This window comes from Rhinolophus ferrumequinum, chromosome 10 (assembly GCF_004115265.2).
Source record: "Rhinolophus ferrumequinum isolate MPI-CBG mRhiFer1 chromosome 10, mRhiFer1_v1.p, whole genome shotgun sequence".
Taxonomy (NCBI): Eukaryota; Metazoa; Chordata; class Mammalia; order Chiroptera; family Rhinolophidae; genus Rhinolophus; species Rhinolophus ferrumequinum.
In genome coordinates, this window is record NC_046293.1 from 7,628,061 (window position 1) to 7,647,261 (window position 19,201).

General features: G+C 46.8%; 1 protein-coding gene across 3 annotated transcripts in view; it reads right to left on the reverse strand.

Annotated features, from left to right (window-relative positions):
- Window positions 1-219: 219 nt before the first annotated feature.
- The window catches only part of GRAP2 (GRB2 related adaptor protein 2), a 64,539-nt gene continuing 45,557 nt past the window's right edge, over window positions 220-19,201 (reverse strand). Inside the window, exons 3-8 of one of the 3 annotated variants that reach the window (XM_033116142.1) lie at window positions 16,130-16,221; window positions 11,955-12,074; window positions 7,860-8,028; window positions 5,898-6,089; window positions 4,520-4,642; window positions 220-3,835 (exon numbers count right to left, since the gene is read on the reverse strand). In XM_033116142.1, the coding sequence (XP_032972033.1) occupies window positions 3,656-3,835; window positions 4,520-4,642; window positions 5,898-6,089; window positions 7,860-8,028; window positions 11,955-12,074; window positions 16,130-16,221 (876 nt within the window). In that variant the 3' untranslated portion in view covers window positions 220-3,655. Of the gene's footprint in view, window positions 3,836-4,519; window positions 4,643-5,897; window positions 6,090-7,859; window positions 8,029-11,954; window positions 12,075-16,129; window positions 16,222-19,201 lie in introns of those variants that run through there. The other 2 variants (XM_033116143.1, XM_033116144.1) reach the window with 2 other exon arrangements.

Sequence of the window (19,201 nt, forward strand, 5' to 3'; positions counted from 1 at the left end):
GATGCAATCAGATTCGTGTTTTACAAAGATTGCACTGGTGTCTATGTGGAGAATGGGGTGGGCACAAGAGGGCCTGTAGGGAGAAAAGTGGGGAGCCTAATTCAGTCACCTCGAGGAGAGATATTGCTGGCATGGCTGTGGTGATGGAGAGAAGTGGAGGAACCTGAGACGTATTTAAAAGATATATGGAGGCTAGGTTGATATAAATAGATAGATAGATAGATAGGTAGGTAGATAGATAGATAGATAGATAGATAGATAGATAGATAGATAGATAGATAGATTAAAGTGTTGAGTTTAGATAAGACAAACGGCAAATATTTTGACCATGCCAATATGTCCCCCATATGGCCTGTTTTGCTGTGGTCTAACGATGTCACATGGGCTATTGCCCTGTGTCCCAGCAGGACCGCCACTGCTAGGAATCAATTTTATGTTTAAGGATTTCTTGAGAAAGCCTTCACAACTTCTTCAGTAATCTCCGCTCATGTTTAAAATAATTGCTATTGGGAAATCCCTGTTTGTATTTCATCTGAATGCCTCTCTCCCTCACGTTTCTTGATTCTTGATGGAGATGAAGATGCTAAACTGCTAAGTCACCTGGGCTGCCAAACACGAATGATGTCATAATGACAGTTCTGAATCATGTCTGTCTGTCTCACAGCCCAAGTGACTTATTTGTTAGCAACAAAGAAAGATGCCTGAAAATCTCTTAAAAGGGACCCAGTTCTATTTTTGCAGCTGCTTAGCTCACTGCCAAGTTCGTTGCCCTTGCTTCTCAAAGAGTGGTGGGTGGACCCAGCAACATAAATTCAGGACTTGGTAGAAATGCAGGATTGCATCAGGACCTGCATTGTAACGCACTCTCCAGGCTATTCAGAGGAACGTTTATTTTGAGAAGCACCCTAGGGCCATCTAAAAGTGGGTGAGCAGTCGCAGGTGCCAGGTATTTGAAATGAAGCGAGCCTCAGCAAGTGGTTGGGGAAACTAACTGGTCCAACAGGAACTGGATTTTCTCTGGAAGTTCCCTGATCCCAAGTCACACAGGGCGTTGCAGCCCATTTCAGAGACAACATGCTGTTTCCTGGTTGTATGGCTGGTCAGAGGCCATACAACCTGGGTGGACACACTCCTGGGGCTGAAAGGCTGTCAGGTGGAAAGCACTCCCCAGGGACACCCCCAGGCAGCACCAGAGCCAAGGAGAGTCAGTGTCCCCTCCCCACAGCGTGCTGTTTGGTCCTTGTTCTCTTAGCTTGGTCTCTAAGGGTCCTTTTCTCTGGGTGGTTAGAGACACTCTTTCTTCCTTCTGAATATAACTGCATGATGAGGCTGTTTTTGCACCTCAATTAAAAATACTCCCACAATGGCCTCCGGGGGAACAGAAGGTCCAGTTCCAGGGGCTCTGAAAGCTCTGCCCACACTGCGTGGTCAGGCTCTGTAGGCCAGTGACCCCTACGCCCACCTGAGGGGTGCGTGACAGACACCAGGCACAGCCTGGCAAAACAAGGGCCCTTGTTTTATTACTGCTTTCTTGAGAAGAGCTTCAAGGCACGAAATCCAGGCCAGAACCTAATCATTTTGTTCTATCTTCACTGGGCTGGTCCTCCCACATAATCAGACAAATGGATGAAGTCTGTGGGCTGTTTAAAGCATATGGTTTGTAAATACTGTAAAATCAAACATTACTTTTGGCTTTTATTTACTGTAACATGTTCACATTACCTAGCACCAAAATAGCTTACTCAGTCCCCTTTGCTTTTGTTCTCTTACCTTCATTCCTGTGGTGACTGCCCCCTGCCTTCCATGGTGGTCATTTCTCTGCTTTAATTCCTCTTCCCACCTGCCTTTCCTCCCTGCACCTTTTCTGCCCACTGACTCCAGCGTCTTTCTCACCTGTCCCACTTAACCTCTTGCTCTCTTTCCCTCCCTGTGTGCCTCTCACGCTGTTTCTTTAGTCGTTTGAAAGGTCTTTGCCACCTTTTCCTTCCTGTGCTTTCATTGTCAGCGGCTGCGAGACCTCCTCACTCATGCTGGACTCTCCCTGCTTCTCTCAGGCTATTTTCTCTTCTCTCCCAAGACCGACCACAGAGACTCTTCTTCCTTTTTTTTCTCTAAAGGCGATGTGGGGATCAGAGAATTGTAGAATTCAGAGTCAAAGAGACACAGCCTACATTACACTGACAGTTACTTCTGAGTCACAAACTCTTCTTCTTATATCACATTTGATAATGGCCGCCCCGTCCCTCCTTAGAGCAGAAAGGGTTGGGGAACAAGTAAGAAACAGACCCCCATTCATCCTCCATGCTCCCTCATAACACTTTCACCCCAACCCTTTCTTTTGTCTCAGAGTGCAGCCCCACCCCCACGAACACACCTTCTAGGTGCCGTCAGTGCAGACACGTGTACCCCAGTTTCCCCTATAACATTGAGCTTTCTTTTCCAGTGTCCCTTCTCCCAGCCATGCTGGTCTGTGCTTCATGCCCCCAGCCGAGTACCAGGAAACACAATTCTATTTTGAGGGGTGAGGACAGACAGTGGCAGTGGGGTTCCTCTCCCCAGGTGCAGCTCTTGGCGGGGGTGGGGGGAGGTGCCAGCAGGGGTCCGACAGTCCAGGGAACAGGAAGCTCATCTGTAGGCCAGTGCCCCCTCAGGGTCATGTCCAATCAGTCAACCAACCAGTCAGCCAATCACTAGTCAATGCTCTCGTGGGTTGGGCTTCTCTCTGAGCCACTGGGCAGGTCATCTTCGAAATGCAGAAAACTGAGAGGGAAAACAAACAGTGCCCTGAAGAGACCCCCTGTAACCACAGAACAACATTCATCATTCTCAGCCAGGGCTTCTGCAAGCACTTTACAGGATCTAGGATGCTGCTTTCTTGGTAGCCAGGGGCACAGAAGTCACACCCAAGTACACCAGATGGAGATTTGTGGAAAATGCCTCCGCTCCCCGGCGCGTGGCTCCTCCATGTCTCGGTTTGTCCATGTTGGCCACACGAAGAGGGTTAACCGAGGAGTGTTCATCTGAGGGAGATGAAGGTCTTGGCTGAGCACCGACGGGAGGCTGGTCTTACCCAGGCCTCAGGACACGTGTGCTCCAGTCCTGCCCTGACGTCCTAACCCTCCAGCTCAGACTTGTGCAGCCGCACCTTGAGTCTGGTCCAGCAGTACTCACCCTTGGAGAACAAGCAGGAAGCCGCCCTGCAAACCCTCCAGGCGAGTGGGGCTTGCAGGTAAGCAGGACATGCCCCACCAAGTCCGACTCCACCCTGCTGACTACCCACGCCACAGTGCGGGTCTCTGCCAGGCTCCTCAGTGAAAATTCCCAAGACGAGGAGGAAGTGGCATCATCTTAAGGACGGGAAGAATTTCAGTTTCATTTCTTTGCCCTCCACTCCCAACTCCCCACCACCTTCTGCACACCCGCTGTGGGGAGTATAAAAACTAGTAGGCATATAGTCCTCTACCTGAGTTCCTTTCATATCAACCTATTTACCAACTAAATTGCCAATAAATTACTAGTATAAAATGTGTCCATACATAGGCATATACAGTGTACAGTATACACACATGTATGCAGATGTAGTTCCAGCTTTTCTTCCTTGCTCCCTTTCTGCAGGCAGCTTCAGACGAATGCCTCTGACCCCTCCAGAGGGGCTTCATCGGATCATGGGGGCCACGTAGTTGGCAGGGAAGAGGCCCAGTTTGTTGTGTAGGCGGCCCGTCCACCAGGATGGGTTGGAGCTGTCCAAGACCTCGACCACCTCTCCACAGCGGAATCCTAGCTCGTCATCCTCGAGGGCCTCAAAGTCATACAGCGCCCGGGCCCACCGCACCCGCTGTTGGGGGAAAACACAGAGGGGTCCTGCTGAGCTGGGCGTGGACTGGGCTGGCCTTCGGAGCCATGTCTACAAAGAAGAGCCTCTGCTGGCTTTGGCATCAAGACAAAGTCCTCCGTAAGCAGCCTGCCCTGAAGGCTGATGTGTGGCTCTCCAGACACATTTCAAGCCCTTGTTGCAACTGAAAGCAGACTGGATGCAGAGCACTGAGCACGAAGCTATCGGAACTCAGCCATCACCTTGGAGACTCAGGACTTTGACTGACAGAGATGTCATTCCCCAACGCCCCAAGAGAATCCTTGAGAACTACTCTCCCTACTTCAATAGGTGGTCTTTTTATTTTCCTCAAGTGACAAGCAGAATGGCAGTGTGCCCAAACTAACAGCCCTTGGTGCTAGTCAAGATGAGCTTGGTGATAAAGGCAATAGATCTCCCTCTGCTGGAACCAAAGCCAAGAAATATGAGAAGCACCGGGCAAGGCCGATGGCCAAACTGAGAACGACTGACTGGATGGTGCTAGGGTGGGATCAGCTCCACCCCGGAACTCTCCCCCCACCGTCACTGGCTGGGTTCCCACCACCTCTACTTGAGCTCTGTGCAGTTTGACGTGTCTCCTGGAGGACCGTTCCTCTAACCGCCCATCTTGCCTCCTCCACTGAGCCCAGAGAGGGACAGTGCACGTACCCCGGCCACTTGGAGTTGTACTGGGTCTGTGTGTCTCCGGTGCATGAGGGTGGCATTCATTTCACTGACCATGCCCATGCCACAGTGTCCGTCATTTATGTCAAGGCTGCCTCCACGGCGTTCCTAGAAACAGATGCAACAGAAACCCCGTCATCACGTTGCCAGAAGCATCCCTCACCGGCTACCCCAGTGCCTTGCTGGGACATGGACAGCCAATGTTGCAAGAATATTTGCTGATGATGACAATAAACCCTAGATGAGGGATAGGATGACAAAGGGACCTTAGATTCTGAAAGCAAAGATGATGCCAGGTTTCATTTATTCAATCAAAAAATATTTATCAGGCACCTACCATGTGTCTAGTACCTGTTAGTTTGGGCACACTGCCATTCTGCTTGTCACCGTCCTAAGCACTGGGGAAATGTGGTTGGAAAGAGAAGGTCTCTGTCTTCAGGGAACATCAGTTTAGAGAAGAAACCATGCACATTTAATTGGTAAGTGAACAGAGAGCAGAGTGTTTAAGTCTGCCGGGGTAATCAGGGAAGGCTTCATAGAGGAGGTGATGCTAAATCTCCAGCTTAAACCAGGAAAGGGCATTTCAGGCAGAGGGGACAGCATACTAAAAGCCTCAAAGACATGGGAGAAAACACAATGGACCATTCCGGTTGCTGGATGTGTGGGGAGTAGGGGGAGGTAGCAGGAGATGAAGCTGGGGAAACAGATATGGGCAGCTCACAAAGACCTTTGTATGACCGGCTAAGGAATTTAGGAACGATGTTATCTGGCTGTATTGTCCATCTCAGTGAGCCACCTACAATCCCATCTGGAACATAGGGGAGAATAAATAAATAAATACACAAATAAGTCTCCATTGGAGGTGTTAATCCTTTTTCTCTTGTGGATCTGGACAGCCAGGTGGGTTAAGAAGCATGAATAGATTTGAAATTATGCCGAGAGCAAAATGAAGCATTTGTTCACTGAGTGCTCAGGGTAAGGGAGTGTGAGTGTGTGTGTGTGTGTGTGTGTGTGTGTGTGTGTTCAGGCAGGGAGCCATTGGATTCACAGAGGCTTCTTTGCCAGAGCAGTTTCCATATCATATTTCTGCCACTTGGGGGGCCCAGGACCTCCTTTATGAACTCAGTGAGACCTGATGAGGGTGGGCCAGGCCTGGGCTGTTCCTCCCCCACCTCCCCCCCACCCCACCCCCAATAGTGGGGGGAATACAAAGATCCTCAGAGCTTATTTGCTATGGTTGTTTCCAGCACTGTGGGGAGTTTTCACACTCTAAGTGGCAGTGGGGACAAGATGGCCTGAGCCTTGGAAGAGAGAAGGACCTCCTCCCCACCTCACTGAGCCCCGCTTCATGTTTTCCAGATACCTGATGAAAATGGTGATGCTGCAGGTACCGCTGCTGTGCCGGTGGGGGGGCGGGGGGGTACTGCGAGGGAGCCGGCGGCGGTGGGTGGTCTGACAGCTTGCGGTTCATCAAAGGCCGGATTTCTTCTCCTGCAGCCCCACTGAGGTGTGGGCCTCCTGGGGGTCTCCGGTCCAGGCTGTTGCCCCGGCGACCCTGGGAGAGAGAGAGAACAACGATGATGCAGATCCATCTTCCTCCTGCATCTGCTCTCCCTACCTCACCTTTCAGGCAGCTGTTCCCAGACTTTGCTCATGACAGCCAAGAAACAGGTGAAGAAGAGTGAGGGGCAGCTTAAAGAGAACCAATGCTCAGATGCTCATGTTTTCAGAAGCGGCCTCTGCATTCTCAGATTCTTCTAGTTTGGGGATGTCAGCTTTCTGGTTCACAGACTGACACTTGCCACGTGGCACCCATTTAGTCTATTCCTAGTGGGCTTGTTTTTCTCAGTGTAATCAAGTTTAAATGTTCTATTTTACTGACACAATGCTACCACTCCTTATCTCATATTGCCACACCGCTGGACATCCTACCCTCCAGATAAGCTCTGCTATTGACTTTGCATGATTCTGAACTGTCATTTATAGCCTGGTGATAGAGACCTAAACACAACACTCTTGCAGCCATGGAAACCAGGCCTGCGCTGGGCACACTGGGAGGAGTAAGGTCTTCTTCCTAATGTTACAACCTCATGAATCAGAGATACTTCTAGTCACTTTTATTTAGTAATTACAGAGGGCCCTGGGCTTAGCATATGCCAGGCACTGTTTTAAGCATTTTACAGATATGAGCTCATTTAATCCAGTTCAATGCAGTTTTATGTTGCGTTTCTAATCTCTGCATACACATCCTGGTAAATTATTAATAATACCTCTGTCCATTTCCCGGTTAAAATAATTCACAAGATCTTGGTTAACCTTTGTTTTTCTTTCTGAATTTTTGTGAGCACTTGGCAGGAACCCCCTCTCTCCTTTGACTGTAACTTCTCAGGCTTAAAATCAGGCGATTATTTGAAAGGGATAGTTTTCTTTATTTCCCCAAGGCAAGTGTTGCTTTGAAAGTCTCAATGCCTTTTCAAATAACCTGTTCCTGGGATTTCAACTATTCCCATCAATGCTTCCTCCTATAATACCTGTTTCTTATAACCATGTTATTTCCTTTGAAAAATATTTTATACTGTGTGTGTGTGTGTGTGTGTGTGTGTGTGTGTGTGTGTTGGTTTACGGAGGCAAGTTAATATTTTCTTTGTGCCTACTATGGACTAGATGCTGTGGTAAGTGCTATAAGTGTATTATCTCATTTAATCCTCACAGTAGCCTAGTGAGGAAGGCATTATATTGTCTCCATTCTACAGATGAGAAAACTGATGCTCAGAAAGTTTACTTAACTGGGCTAAGCAAAAAGGACAGTTAGCAATGAAGTCAGGATTTAAAGCCAGGTCTGTTGGATGCATTGTCTGTGAAAACAATACTCTATATTCCAAATTGTTCCAAGAGCAAGAATTCCATGGCCAATTTTCTCCTCCAATACCTCCCCCAACCCTAAACCCTGTCACAAAGCTCTACCTGGGCCCAAACTCTGATGTAGTAATGTCTGTGCATAACGAAATCACGGCGTCCACATAAGAGTGACTGTGCACTGAATGCCCGCAGTGTCATCAGAAATGATTAAGGGAAGAGGACACATTACCTTTCTAACCTGCACAGCCACTCTATGAGGTAGCTCTCACTATCATCCTGACTTAAAGTTGAGGAAACTGAGGCTTGGAGAACTTCCCAAAGTCACCAAGCCAGAGATCTGATCTCAGTTATTCTGCCTTTCGGAATCCCCAGAGGAAGGATCCGCCCATCACACATCCTGGTGGCCCATGTGGGACTCCAGCTGCCTTGAATCTCTAGTTTGGGCTCAGCGGGATCTGAAGGGTACCTGATCCTCTTGGGTTCTATCCCTCAGGAAGATCTGCTTCTGTTTGGAGATGGAAGTCGTCCTGTAGTAGTCCACCAGCTTATTGAGGGATGGAAACTTCTCCGTCCACAGGAAGTAATTACCCTTGTTGTCCCTCATGACCTTGAAGTGCTGAACATCATCCTCGTGCCTAGAGATCAAGGCAAATCCCAACTGGGTGTCACATGGTCACCAGGTCCCCGCACCCAGGGTTGATTGCGCCCAGGGATGCCAGAGTTCTGTGAGGGCAGGACATGGAGATGTGGGTGGCTGGCTCCCTCATCGTTACACAGGTGGGGGGCCCAGTCAAGCTCCAGGGGGAGAGTCGGGAAGGACTGCTGGGGACACAGGCTGCACTAGAGGGAGCCACCTTTTACAAGGAGAAAATGTTCCAAGTTCTTTAAAGACTAGAGGTCAAGGACCTTTTACAGTGTTTATTTGAAATGTGGCAACCCCTGAGTCCTATACTATGCTAAGGACTCTGCTAAGTCCCAGAGGGGAGGAGCTTTTCAAGCCCTCGTTATCTTTCTGTTATCAGAAATACTTTGAACCAGCTCCTTCAAGCCCCTAAACTAACTCTGGACGGTAAGACACTACTTTGAGAAACTTGTCATACTTTGTTCTCTACATAAGGGAGAGCTCTTGGTCTTGGTTTATGTTTTGCATAAATAAAGTTGCAAAGCATTTGGAGCTTTTGGGGTGGAGAAGTGTTGTATAGAATTGTAGAATTTTAATTGGAAAGGATCTCAGAAATGGTTTAGCCTTATGTCTCTGTTATAGCTGAGGACGCTGAGGTTCAGGAAGATAGAGGGCTTGGTGAAGGTCACCGTCAGTGAATGGCAGTCTCATCTTATAAGGTGGACTCTGCTCATGGTCAGGTGAACCCATGCGGTCACCTCTGCTAGGCGCTCTGGGGTAGTAACTGACAATTTGCAATCACTGCACAGCCTTCCCCTTGGTTTTGGCCATTAACAGATGTTTTCTTCACTCTAACACCACATGGCTCAACTCACAGTCATTACCCTCACATCTGGGTGAGAAGGAGGAAATATCCTTGTGGTGTCATTATTCATCCACTGCCTCTGGGTCAAAGAACTCAGAGTGAGAAACATTAACCCTTTCACTCTCATGAGCTGAGAGGAAGGACGCCAGGGTTGCAGTTGGTCATCTGGGCCGATGGAGAGAGAGTGTTCTGAGAGGGGCAGAGAACAGGATACAGCTCAGGTCTCCAGATGCTGAAGTCTAGTGTTTCAGACCCTTAACAAATGCGAAGTGATAGAACTACAATTAGCTCTTAATCATCTGTGCTCATGACAGAAAGCAGATGCATAAATAAATAAAAGTGATTTTGCTCTGGAATACATTATACTATATTTCTGCAGAAGACTAATAACTATCAATGGCAATAATCTCCATAACAAGAAGCTGCATTGCCTCAATAGCAGGGGAAGACTTTGGCAGAAGTCAAGGCTGACTGTTTTATAGAATTCATTTCAATTGAGGAAATATAAACCATAGTTACTAGCTGAAAAGGACAGCGTCAATTTCATGCAAACAAAAGGCACCAAGGGATGCCCCTCAATCTAACAATTCACTTGGTCACATCTATAATCAGGGCTCTTAAGAAATAGGTTTGACTTGTAAGATTTATTAACAGAGCAAAATTGCATTAATGAAGACCTAACAAGCTTAGAATCTGTGATACATCAATAATGGCCTGAGCTAAAATTTATCAATGCCCAAACTGTGAAGAAGAGAGTTTTAGTTAAGGAAAATCAAGAGTTTAAGCAAGACTGTGAGACCGAGCAATTTTTGGGCACGTTAGAGGCTCGTGTGCATATAAGTGGTTGACCCATTATTTTATGAGGTACGAGAAAAAAATACAATGAATACTGCTGCCGAGTGCCATCCAAGGGAAAGGCAGGGATCTTCAATAAAGGGAGCAGCACATCGAACCTTAGTAACAGTGTATAACAACTTTCAACTTGTTCAGTGCAGTCAGTCAGATGTGAGCTACGGTTGAAAGAAGGTGTGTTATAAAGTGTGCCGTAAATCATGGATCACGAACAACCCATTAACATGAAATTTTGTTTCAAACTGCAAGAAAGTGCTAAAGAAACACACAAAATGTTAAAATTAGTTTATGGTGATGCTGCAGTGACCATGAAGGCGGTTTACAAGTGGTTCGAATGATTTCATAATGGTTATGAATCAACTGAAGACTAGGAGAGACTGGGATGTCCTTCAACATTAAAAACCCAAAATAATGTTGAAAGAGTAAGCAAAATGATTCGATCAAACAGACGATTGACTATTAGAGAAATTTCTGAGGATCTGAACATTTCTTACAGTTCCATTCAAAACATTTTAACAGATTTGAACATGAGGTGAGTAGTGTGAAATTTGCTCGACGCATTTTGGCTGTCAAACAAAAGCAACAGTGTTTGTCAATTTCATTGGAGTTGCACAATCGTGTCGTTTCAGATTCCAGCTTTTTAATGTCATCTTGGGAAATGAAACTTGGGTGTGTGGTGATGATCCTGAGACCAAGGTTCAGAGTTCTCAATGGAAATCACCCAGTTCTCCTTGTGTGCAAAAAGTGTGTCAATCAAGATCTAACATCAAGGTGATGTTAATTGTGTTTTTTGGCATTGATTGAATTGTGTGAGCTGAGTTTGTACCCAGGAACACTACAGTGAACTCTGAGTAGCATAAGAGCTTATTAGAGCATTTAAGAAATGATAGAAAATGGCCTGAGAAATGGGCAAACAGTTTCATCCTCCATCATGACAATGCTCTATGTCACACATCGCTTCTAGTGTGGCAATTTCTGTCAAATAAAAACTTGATGGTGTTTCCTCATCCACCTTATTTACCGGATCTGGCACTGTGCAACTTTTGGCTCTTCCCCAAAGTCAAAATAATACAGGACATCGAGGGAGCCATAACAGTATAACTAAAGACATTCATGAAAGAAGACTTCCAGAACTGCTTCAGAAAGTGGCAAGAATGATGGAGTAAGTGAGTTTGAAGAAAGGGGAATATTTTGAGGGGGATTTATGGCAATGTGTCTTTTCCTGTAATAAATTTTTTTAAATCTAAACATTCACTGTATTTTTTGATCACACCTCATAAGTCCCTCTTACCTATTCCTTCAAATATCCATTCTTTCTAAATAGTAAAGTGACCTCAGTTTATTACCCAAGATTGGATTTATGGACTTAAAGCACTCAAGCCTCATGCCTTTCAAAATATATTGAATAATCCAGGCCAGCATTTCCTGTCAACTAGACAGCAGGTTTCACTGGACAGGTTGTCATCCTCTTCCTATACTGAAATTGGCATTAATTCTTGCACTTACGGTCACCATATTTGATACATGACTTGCAACACTTGACATGCTGACCACACGCAGTGTGTTCAGACTCCGGGCTTCTGAGTGTGGGGCTGTGTCATGTTTCTGCCTGGATTGAGTCACTTCCTCCCGGGAGCCTCAGGTTGCTGAGATTGTGCTGTTACAGACCCCCCATTCCAGCCCTCCTCGGCTCTGCTCTGTTGTTCTCAGTTTTGCTGCATTACAATGAATTTGAGGTAGTCCTTTTTATGCAGCCATCTCCAACGCCATATGTGTCCTACATCAATGACTTGGGGATTTTATTTTTCTCTGACTCTTCTTCAGACATGCATCAGTAGCAAAAGAAAAGGTTAAGATTTAGACCCCAAGATGGATGTGGACAATTGAGAGTTCTCCCTTCCTTCGTCCTCCCCACTTCCTTCCACAAATACTCACTGAGCACCTACTGGGTATAAGGCACCGTTAAAGGCACAAAGATGAAATAGATAAAAATCCTGTCCTTCCAGAAACACCTGGACTAGAGGAAGAGGCAGATGAATGTACACCTTAGCACAAACCAAGGTGCTACGTGCATGTGTTATGGGAAGGAAATGGATGACATCACAGTGGATAAGATGCCTGGGCCCCTTGGCCACCATGCTCCTGAGCAATAGGTCACATTCGAGAGGTCACCTCATGGCATTAGCAGTCTGGGTCGGGACAGTGTCGGGAATGGCCAGTACCTGACGGAGATGGAGAAGTCCCCTGGCGAGCTCTGGCTGGCCCGGATTATGAAGAAACCAACCTCCTTGCCCATGAGTGAGTTCTCTGCCTGGTGCCGTGAGAGGCCTTCGTGAAACCATCTATTGGGTGAGAGAAAACCAGAGGATCTTGGTGAGATGCCTGAGGACTAGAGGGGGAAAGTGGAAGGCAGACGACCCAAATGAGAGAGGCTGGAACTCTGCTCAGAAGGGAGCAGAAAGAGAAGGGGCCAGGAGCCTTGGAACCCAACAAATGCTCCAGGCAGTTTTCAGGCACATCAAGTGAGTTCCCTGTGATGCTCCATCTCCATTCTTTCCTCTAGGAGAAGTCTCTCTCCAGCTCAGAAAACCTGAATCACGGAAATGTGCCACTGCACCAAAATGGGACCGTATGGGAGTGACTCACTGCAGGAAGTGGCTGCCTGCTGGCAGCTACGGGAGGGCTGTGGCTAGGAAAGAACTGCAGGGCCACCCCATGTGCCAGGAGGACACGGGGTGGGGGGAAAACGGGTGGAGCTGGGAAGGACCTTGGCCGCTGGCTTCCAGGCTGAGACCTCGCCTGGAAGGAGAGCGACAGCTCAGGGGCCTGTGCTCCCTGGGCGGGTGGTGCAAGAAGGGCTTTTTTGCTCAGTGTGCTGGGCAGAGGCTGCAAGGCACCCAGGGTGCCCTGCACACATACCTGGGAATGAGCGGGGCTTGCAGGCGCCAGAGAACCTTGTCTACACAGCCAGCTCCTGGGCCTCCCCAAAAATCCTTACTGGAAATAATCTTTGTCGTGGAAAAGAAGCAAATGAGGAGAAACTGCTCTTTCAAGGGGGGCGGTGATGGTGGCAGCTTCCGGAGGTGTTGCAGGTGGCGTGGCACGTAGTATGAAAAAGGCCATCCATATTTTCAGTGTAAGTCTTTGCCGTAAACAACTTTGCAGCAACTATCTTTGCCACAAGTATTTTTTTGCCCTAAATATTTTCATCGCGTAAGGCAATTTTGCCATAAAAAAAGATAAAAATCACTACAAGGTAAAGAACATCATTAAAGATACTTTATTTTAATATATTTAAAATGTGTGTAGCTTCATGGCAATACCATGCAGGTAACTGATTTGATTTTGTTCGTTCGTACCTAAGCACTTGTCTTTGTACTGTGGGAAATGTGGATTCAACCCTGTGCCCTCAAAGAGGGCCCTGGCCTCCTTCTCCTCCCAATTAGTGTTTCAAAATAAGAAACCAACTCTTGGGGCAAATCATTGTCATCTGGAAGAAATGCTAACTATTTTAAGACCACCACCACGTCTACTCGTCACTGTATAGATCGTTAGGAGGGCTAGCTAAGATTAATAGATAATAAATAAATGGCAGTAACTGCGAGAACTTGTCGATGGAGAAATGAAACCAAACTGACAACTCGTTTAAATGCATTAAGTCTGCTGAAGGCAATTGATTGATTCGTCAATGGAGAAATGAAACCACACAAACAAAAAAATCAAAATCAAACTGTCAACCAGTTATTTTCTCTTTTTTATGGCAGTTGACTGATTCATCAACACAGGAATGAAACCAAACCAGAAAAAAGAACTCAAATTGTCAAACAGTTATTTATCTTTTTTTCTTTTTTTATAGCAAAATTGCCTTCAGCCAATTAGTTATGTGGGGGAAAATGTCTGTGTCAAAGACGCTGAGAAAATACCTAGAACAGAAAAGGGCCTTGCACTTCCATAGGAGGAAGGCAAACATGGCTAACAGCCTCAGGGCAGGAGGCCAGAAACCTTTCACAACCACAGGAGAGGGAAACGAATGTTTGCAACCACTCAGCACCAAAGGTGGGACTGTCTCATTGCTCCAAGGTGCTGCCCTAATTGCTGCCACTGGAAGGCTAGTATGTGCTCCCCCTATAAGGCGAATGTCCAATGGGCCACAGCTTGCGATTCCTTTGTGTGAACTCACCTGTGTTCTCTAGAATTTAGGAACCTGAACAGGCAGGTGTGGCAGGAGGGCTGTCCTTATTCCAGACCAGGGACTGCAGGGAAGGTTGGGCTCTGAGGGGCTGGGAGCAGAGGGTTTCTGGTGGTCACGTGCTTGGAGGTCTTGCCAGAGTATTTGCCATACAACCCAATGGGGCTGACCAGTGACCACCACAGCAATGCCGTGTGCAGGAAACAGAATGGGGATGGCAAAATGAATGGGATGCGCTCCACAGCAGCCATACCTCAAAGGAACTATTTCGGATGAGGCTGCAAGCAGTGAGGGGATTGTTTAGAAAATACACACGTGTCCTTCAAGTGGAATTTGATAAGTGACTTCTTTCAAGACTTGCAAAAATGTCCACACACTACATATTACATAAGTGGTCAGGGTTTCAATATTACATATCATTCCAAAGCCATTCATTCATTCAACAGCTTTTGTTAAACATTTCCTAGGTGCTGGGCCCTCCTCTGGGTACCGGGGATGTAGTGATGAGCAGGACAGATAAGAACTCGTGTCCTTCTGGAACTGACATTCCCTTGGGGAGGGGTGGGGGGCACACAGTAAACAACAGAATAATTACAATAGATAGTTTGTCAGCCGATGACAAATGCCGCGGAGACGATGAAAACAAGCAGGAGGGATGGGGAGTCGGGGAGGGATTTAAAACACGGTGACAGAGAGGCCCTCACTGGGAGGGAGACATTCTAAACCTAAAGGAGGTTGGGAAGAGGAGGAGAAAGCAGCAGAGGGGACGGAGGAGGAGCTGCCAGGGAGGTGGGAGAACCCGGAGGAAGGGTGTCCCGGAAGCTAGAGAGAGAAAGTGTGTCAGCAGGAGGGAGGGAAAGGCACCCCCATCAAATCGTGCTGAGATGACGATGGAGAATCGGCCACTGGGAACTTGATAAAAAGGGTTCGAGGGAGTCCTGGGGATTCCAGAGAGAATGGGAGGAGAGGAGTTAGAGACAGCGAATATACACAATTCTTCTGAAGAAGTGGAGTGGTAGCTAGACAGGGATTTGGGTACAAGAGATTTTTTGTTGCATTTTGGTTTTGATTTTTGGTATTAGGTCGGTGCAAAGATTATTGCAGTTTTTGCAATTATTTTCAACCTTTCAAACCGCAATTGCTTTTGCACCAATGTAATAAGATGGGAGAAGTTGCAGCATCTTTGTTTGCTGATGGGAATGATGGAGCAGAAAGGGAAAGAAAGTTGATGTGGGGGAGAGAGGAGGGAGAATTTCTGCTAGAAGCACAGATAGACAGTTCTTTCCTTAGCAGCAGGAAAGGCAGTGTCTGAACGCAGTTGCAGGAGGTGGGTGGATGTCGTGAGTCAGGTGGGGATTGGGGGGAGGGGCTTTTCTGGTGGCTCCCACTGTCCCAGCAAATCTGAAAGCAAGACCATGCTTTGGCTGAGGGTGTGGTGGGGGAGGGGCTGGAGGTCTGAGTAGCAGGAAAGGTATGATGGGGTCATCCAGAAGATTACAGGGCAGCAAGGGCCCAGGTCAGTGGTCATTCTGTTGGGGCAGTGGTCAGCCCTGGTTCACAATGAGAGGAGCTGCTGCATCTCCCCCAAGAGTCACCAATACCACTCTGGTTTTCTAGCAAACCTTTGCTCTTTGGGCTAGTTTCTGACACTCAGACAAGATTAGATTTCTATCTAACCCTTGTGGTCAGTTCTTGAGACCCACGAGACTCAATCTCAATTTCCCACTTCCTCTTTATGAAGGGAATTTCCCCTTTTCTCTCACTGATGTTTCTTTGGTGCCAGCATAGTTTTAAAAAGTCAGGGAGTGTCCATATGGTTGATTAGGGCCGAGAGCTGTTTGGAATCCCAGTTAGGACGGAAGGTAGGTTGGGCGATAACGGGAAAATGCCTTGAAGTAGCAGCTCTTGAAGCGGGGGGGCCCATAGCACCCCCACTGGAATTCTTAGAAATCCTGTGACTACAATTATAGATGATTTTAGTTTATAAACTTAAAATAGGCGATACATGCACATGGTATAAAATTCAAAAGAGAATGCAGTGAAATGCAAATCTCCCTCCCATCCCTGGCCTTCAGCGGCATGGTTCCCTCTCCAGAGGCAAGTTTCTTGGACAGTATCTTGGGTGTGCATGGATAATTTTAATGCCTACTGAAGAAGTAAGGGGAGGGTGTGGGGGTAGGTCCATCTCAGACGGCTGGAAATACTTACTCAGGAAACTGGATGTCTATAAAATTCTTGGGCACATATCCTTCTTGGCTCCCAAGCTCTGCCTTGAACCATTCCTCTTGATTACTCAAGATCTACATGGAAGAGAATGAAGGACAAACACGCTGTAGGGAGGACACCAAGAAGCAAAAGAAAAGGGCTAGAGGGTGAGGAACGAACACCCTTTTAGATTAGAGGAAAATACACCAAAAAACCCAAACAGCTGCTGCAGTTGGGGAGCAGCAGGGTTATCTTTAGGATTTAGCATCTCCAGACCTCAGGCTATTTCTGTCCACGAGAGCCACCCACGCATGTGACCCCACCATGGCGTGGCCTCCCAGACTCAGCACTGGGGAGCTTCTCTTTCTGTTTTGGAAATTCATGTGTCCCAGATCTCAGCACCATGAGCTGAGCCATAGTGTCTGGGAACCCATAGTTGTCTGGGTCATAGTGGGAAGGCAAGAGTGGCTACTCCATGTTTCTTCTTCTCTGCCAGGTAACCAGGAACCTTTAAAAAATTTAATGTGCTCTAATTTTTTTTTTAATAAGCAGATTAAAACTCAAACATCCAATGGAGCTAGTTTGAAAACAGTAACTCTTTGTGTTCACACCTCCGTGTATTTTCACAGTTTGGACACAATTCAAGATATCTGGAATGCTTTATCTAAATTTCCTCTAGAGTCAGGTCACGGGCAAAACCAGAAGTTCTGTCTTGTCACTGTATGAGCCTACCTTGACCATGATCCCAAATGTTATCACTTACCTTGATAACTCATGTGACTTGCCAGATTTGGCTCTATGTGGCTTCTGGTTGTTTCAGAAAATGTTTCACCATTAAAAGACAAGTATTTCATCACACCCCTTTACCCCCGAGAATGTTTTAAAAGTTATATGGCATAGACTCGAACAATAATTCAAAATGAAGATGGCAGAGCAAAAAGATGGAAAGAACCCTGACGACGTCAGGGAGCCATGGAATTAGCCATCTAGGAGCCTGTCTACTTCTAGACTTTGGATGAGAAATAATAAATCTTTGTTCTTGTTTAAACCATTTTTAGTTTCTGGTTTTTTTGTACCTGAAAATGCCTTAACTGATAGAAATGCTATGATAAAGGGGAAAGCAGAAGCTGGACAGGAAACACTGCTGGAGGAGAGGCCATCTGCATTGCCCAGGCAATGACAGGAGTTAGCCAGGAGAAGTGTGATGGTGAAACAACTACTTCTGGGCTATGAGGAAGTGCAGTGCATTCTGGGAGCAAACTGCCTCAGTCTGGCGGGAGTTTAGATCGTGGCCCCAGGAGTAGAGGGGGGGGGACCAGAGGCACTGGGCCTTGCGGCCTATGTTGAAAAGTTTAGATTTTTATCTTGAAATTTATGGGCGGTTATTAAAGCAGGGAAATAATGCAATAAGAATTAGAGTTAGGAAACAGTGCTGCATCAGAGTGTGAAGGTAGACTGGAGGGGTAGAGTTGGGGGAGAAACTGTAGGAACATGAGTGTAGGTATCCAGGTGGGAGATGAAGTGGATCTGTGTTAAGAGGTGATGACATAGTGTAGAGGCCGCAGGAAGCAAAATGGGCAGGATTTCATGACTATTCATGGAGCTAAGGGAGAAAGGGGATTCTGGGAGGGCTCTGGATTTCTGGCTTGGGAGACTGAGTGGGTGGTGACGCCTTTACTAAAATAGAAAATACAGGAGCAGGAGCAGGTCTGAGGAAAAACTCACGGGCCTCAGATTGCATGTGGGTGAGTCCAAGTGGCCCCCGGGACCGCCTGAGAAGAAAAGCTCAGTGAGCATTTGGAAATGTGTGTCTGGACTCAGCAGAGAGGTTTGGGATTTCAGAGTCATCGGAAAGCAGGTGGAGTTGATGTCATGGGTCTCCTGGGGTTCTCTCTCCCAGTGATGGGAAGAGAATTAAAGAGAGCTAAGTAATTGAGAAGCAAGGATGACCTATTTCCCATATCCCTCTCGGGGTGGAAGGAATGGGACAGCATGTTGAGTTTGGAACGAGAAGACCTGGTTTCTAGCTCGGCCCTGTCCCTAGCTGTATGACCTTTGGCAAGTCAATGAACCGTCTGAAAAATGGGGACAAAAATAATGGGCTAGTGCCTCAAAGAGCTGATGGGAGAGTCGAAGAAACCCTCGTAACTGGAAATCTTTCAGAACGTGTACGCCGCTTTTCAAAAATACAATTCTGTAAAATGTGATGTTTTTTATGAGGGAGGATTCCAGCTCTGAAGGACACGGAAGGGTTTTATAAGTTCTTTAAAGAGTTCTATGTGTATGTTTTGAATTTAATCATTTGTTCTGAAGAAATAGAAGTGTGTCCCATATTTGAGTTCTAGAATTGCTGAGAAAAGAAAACTTTACAGTTTCTAACATCAAATGTGACTGTTGGTTTCACTGAGAACGTGTGGGTATGTGTGTGCTGAGGGGAGTGGAGAGCGGGGAGCAGAAAATCTAGGTCAGAAGAACTAGGAAACTCAGTACCAGTGCCTGGCATTTACATAAAAACGTGAGGACATTTCACTCCAGGCCATCTCCCCCGGAATTATGGCTTTGGAATTCCTTTCTCCCGTTACAATGGGAATTTGGAGTTTGGCCTAGGAGACGAATGTCAAATAGGAGGGTAAGAAGGGATGAGGTAAAAGAGGCCGTTGGGAAATTGGCTCATCACAGTAAGAACCACACTTTGTAGTTGGTTCTCTGACCTGAAACCAGCTGTAATTTTAGTAATCGTGGCTCACACCCATCTACCTCCTCAGACAACTGAAAGATTATTGCACAATGCTGGCCATTTCTTCTCACCATGTGGTGCTCGGGTCTGCCTGAGATCGTTTTCCCAGAGAGGGGAATTTTCAAGCTGTATTTGATATAGAAGAAAAGGTGTTTTAAAAAATCCATCTTCTGCAAAGAAGAGTATTTGGAGGGAGGTGGTTTCCTCCTGCCGTTGTTGGCGCAGGGCCCCAGACTTCCTGTTCTCATCTCTCCATCTATTCGGTTCCCCTATCTCTTGTACCCATCACATAACCGTGAGCAAGGAGTTCAGCCTAAACCCGTGAGGTTGGACACTTC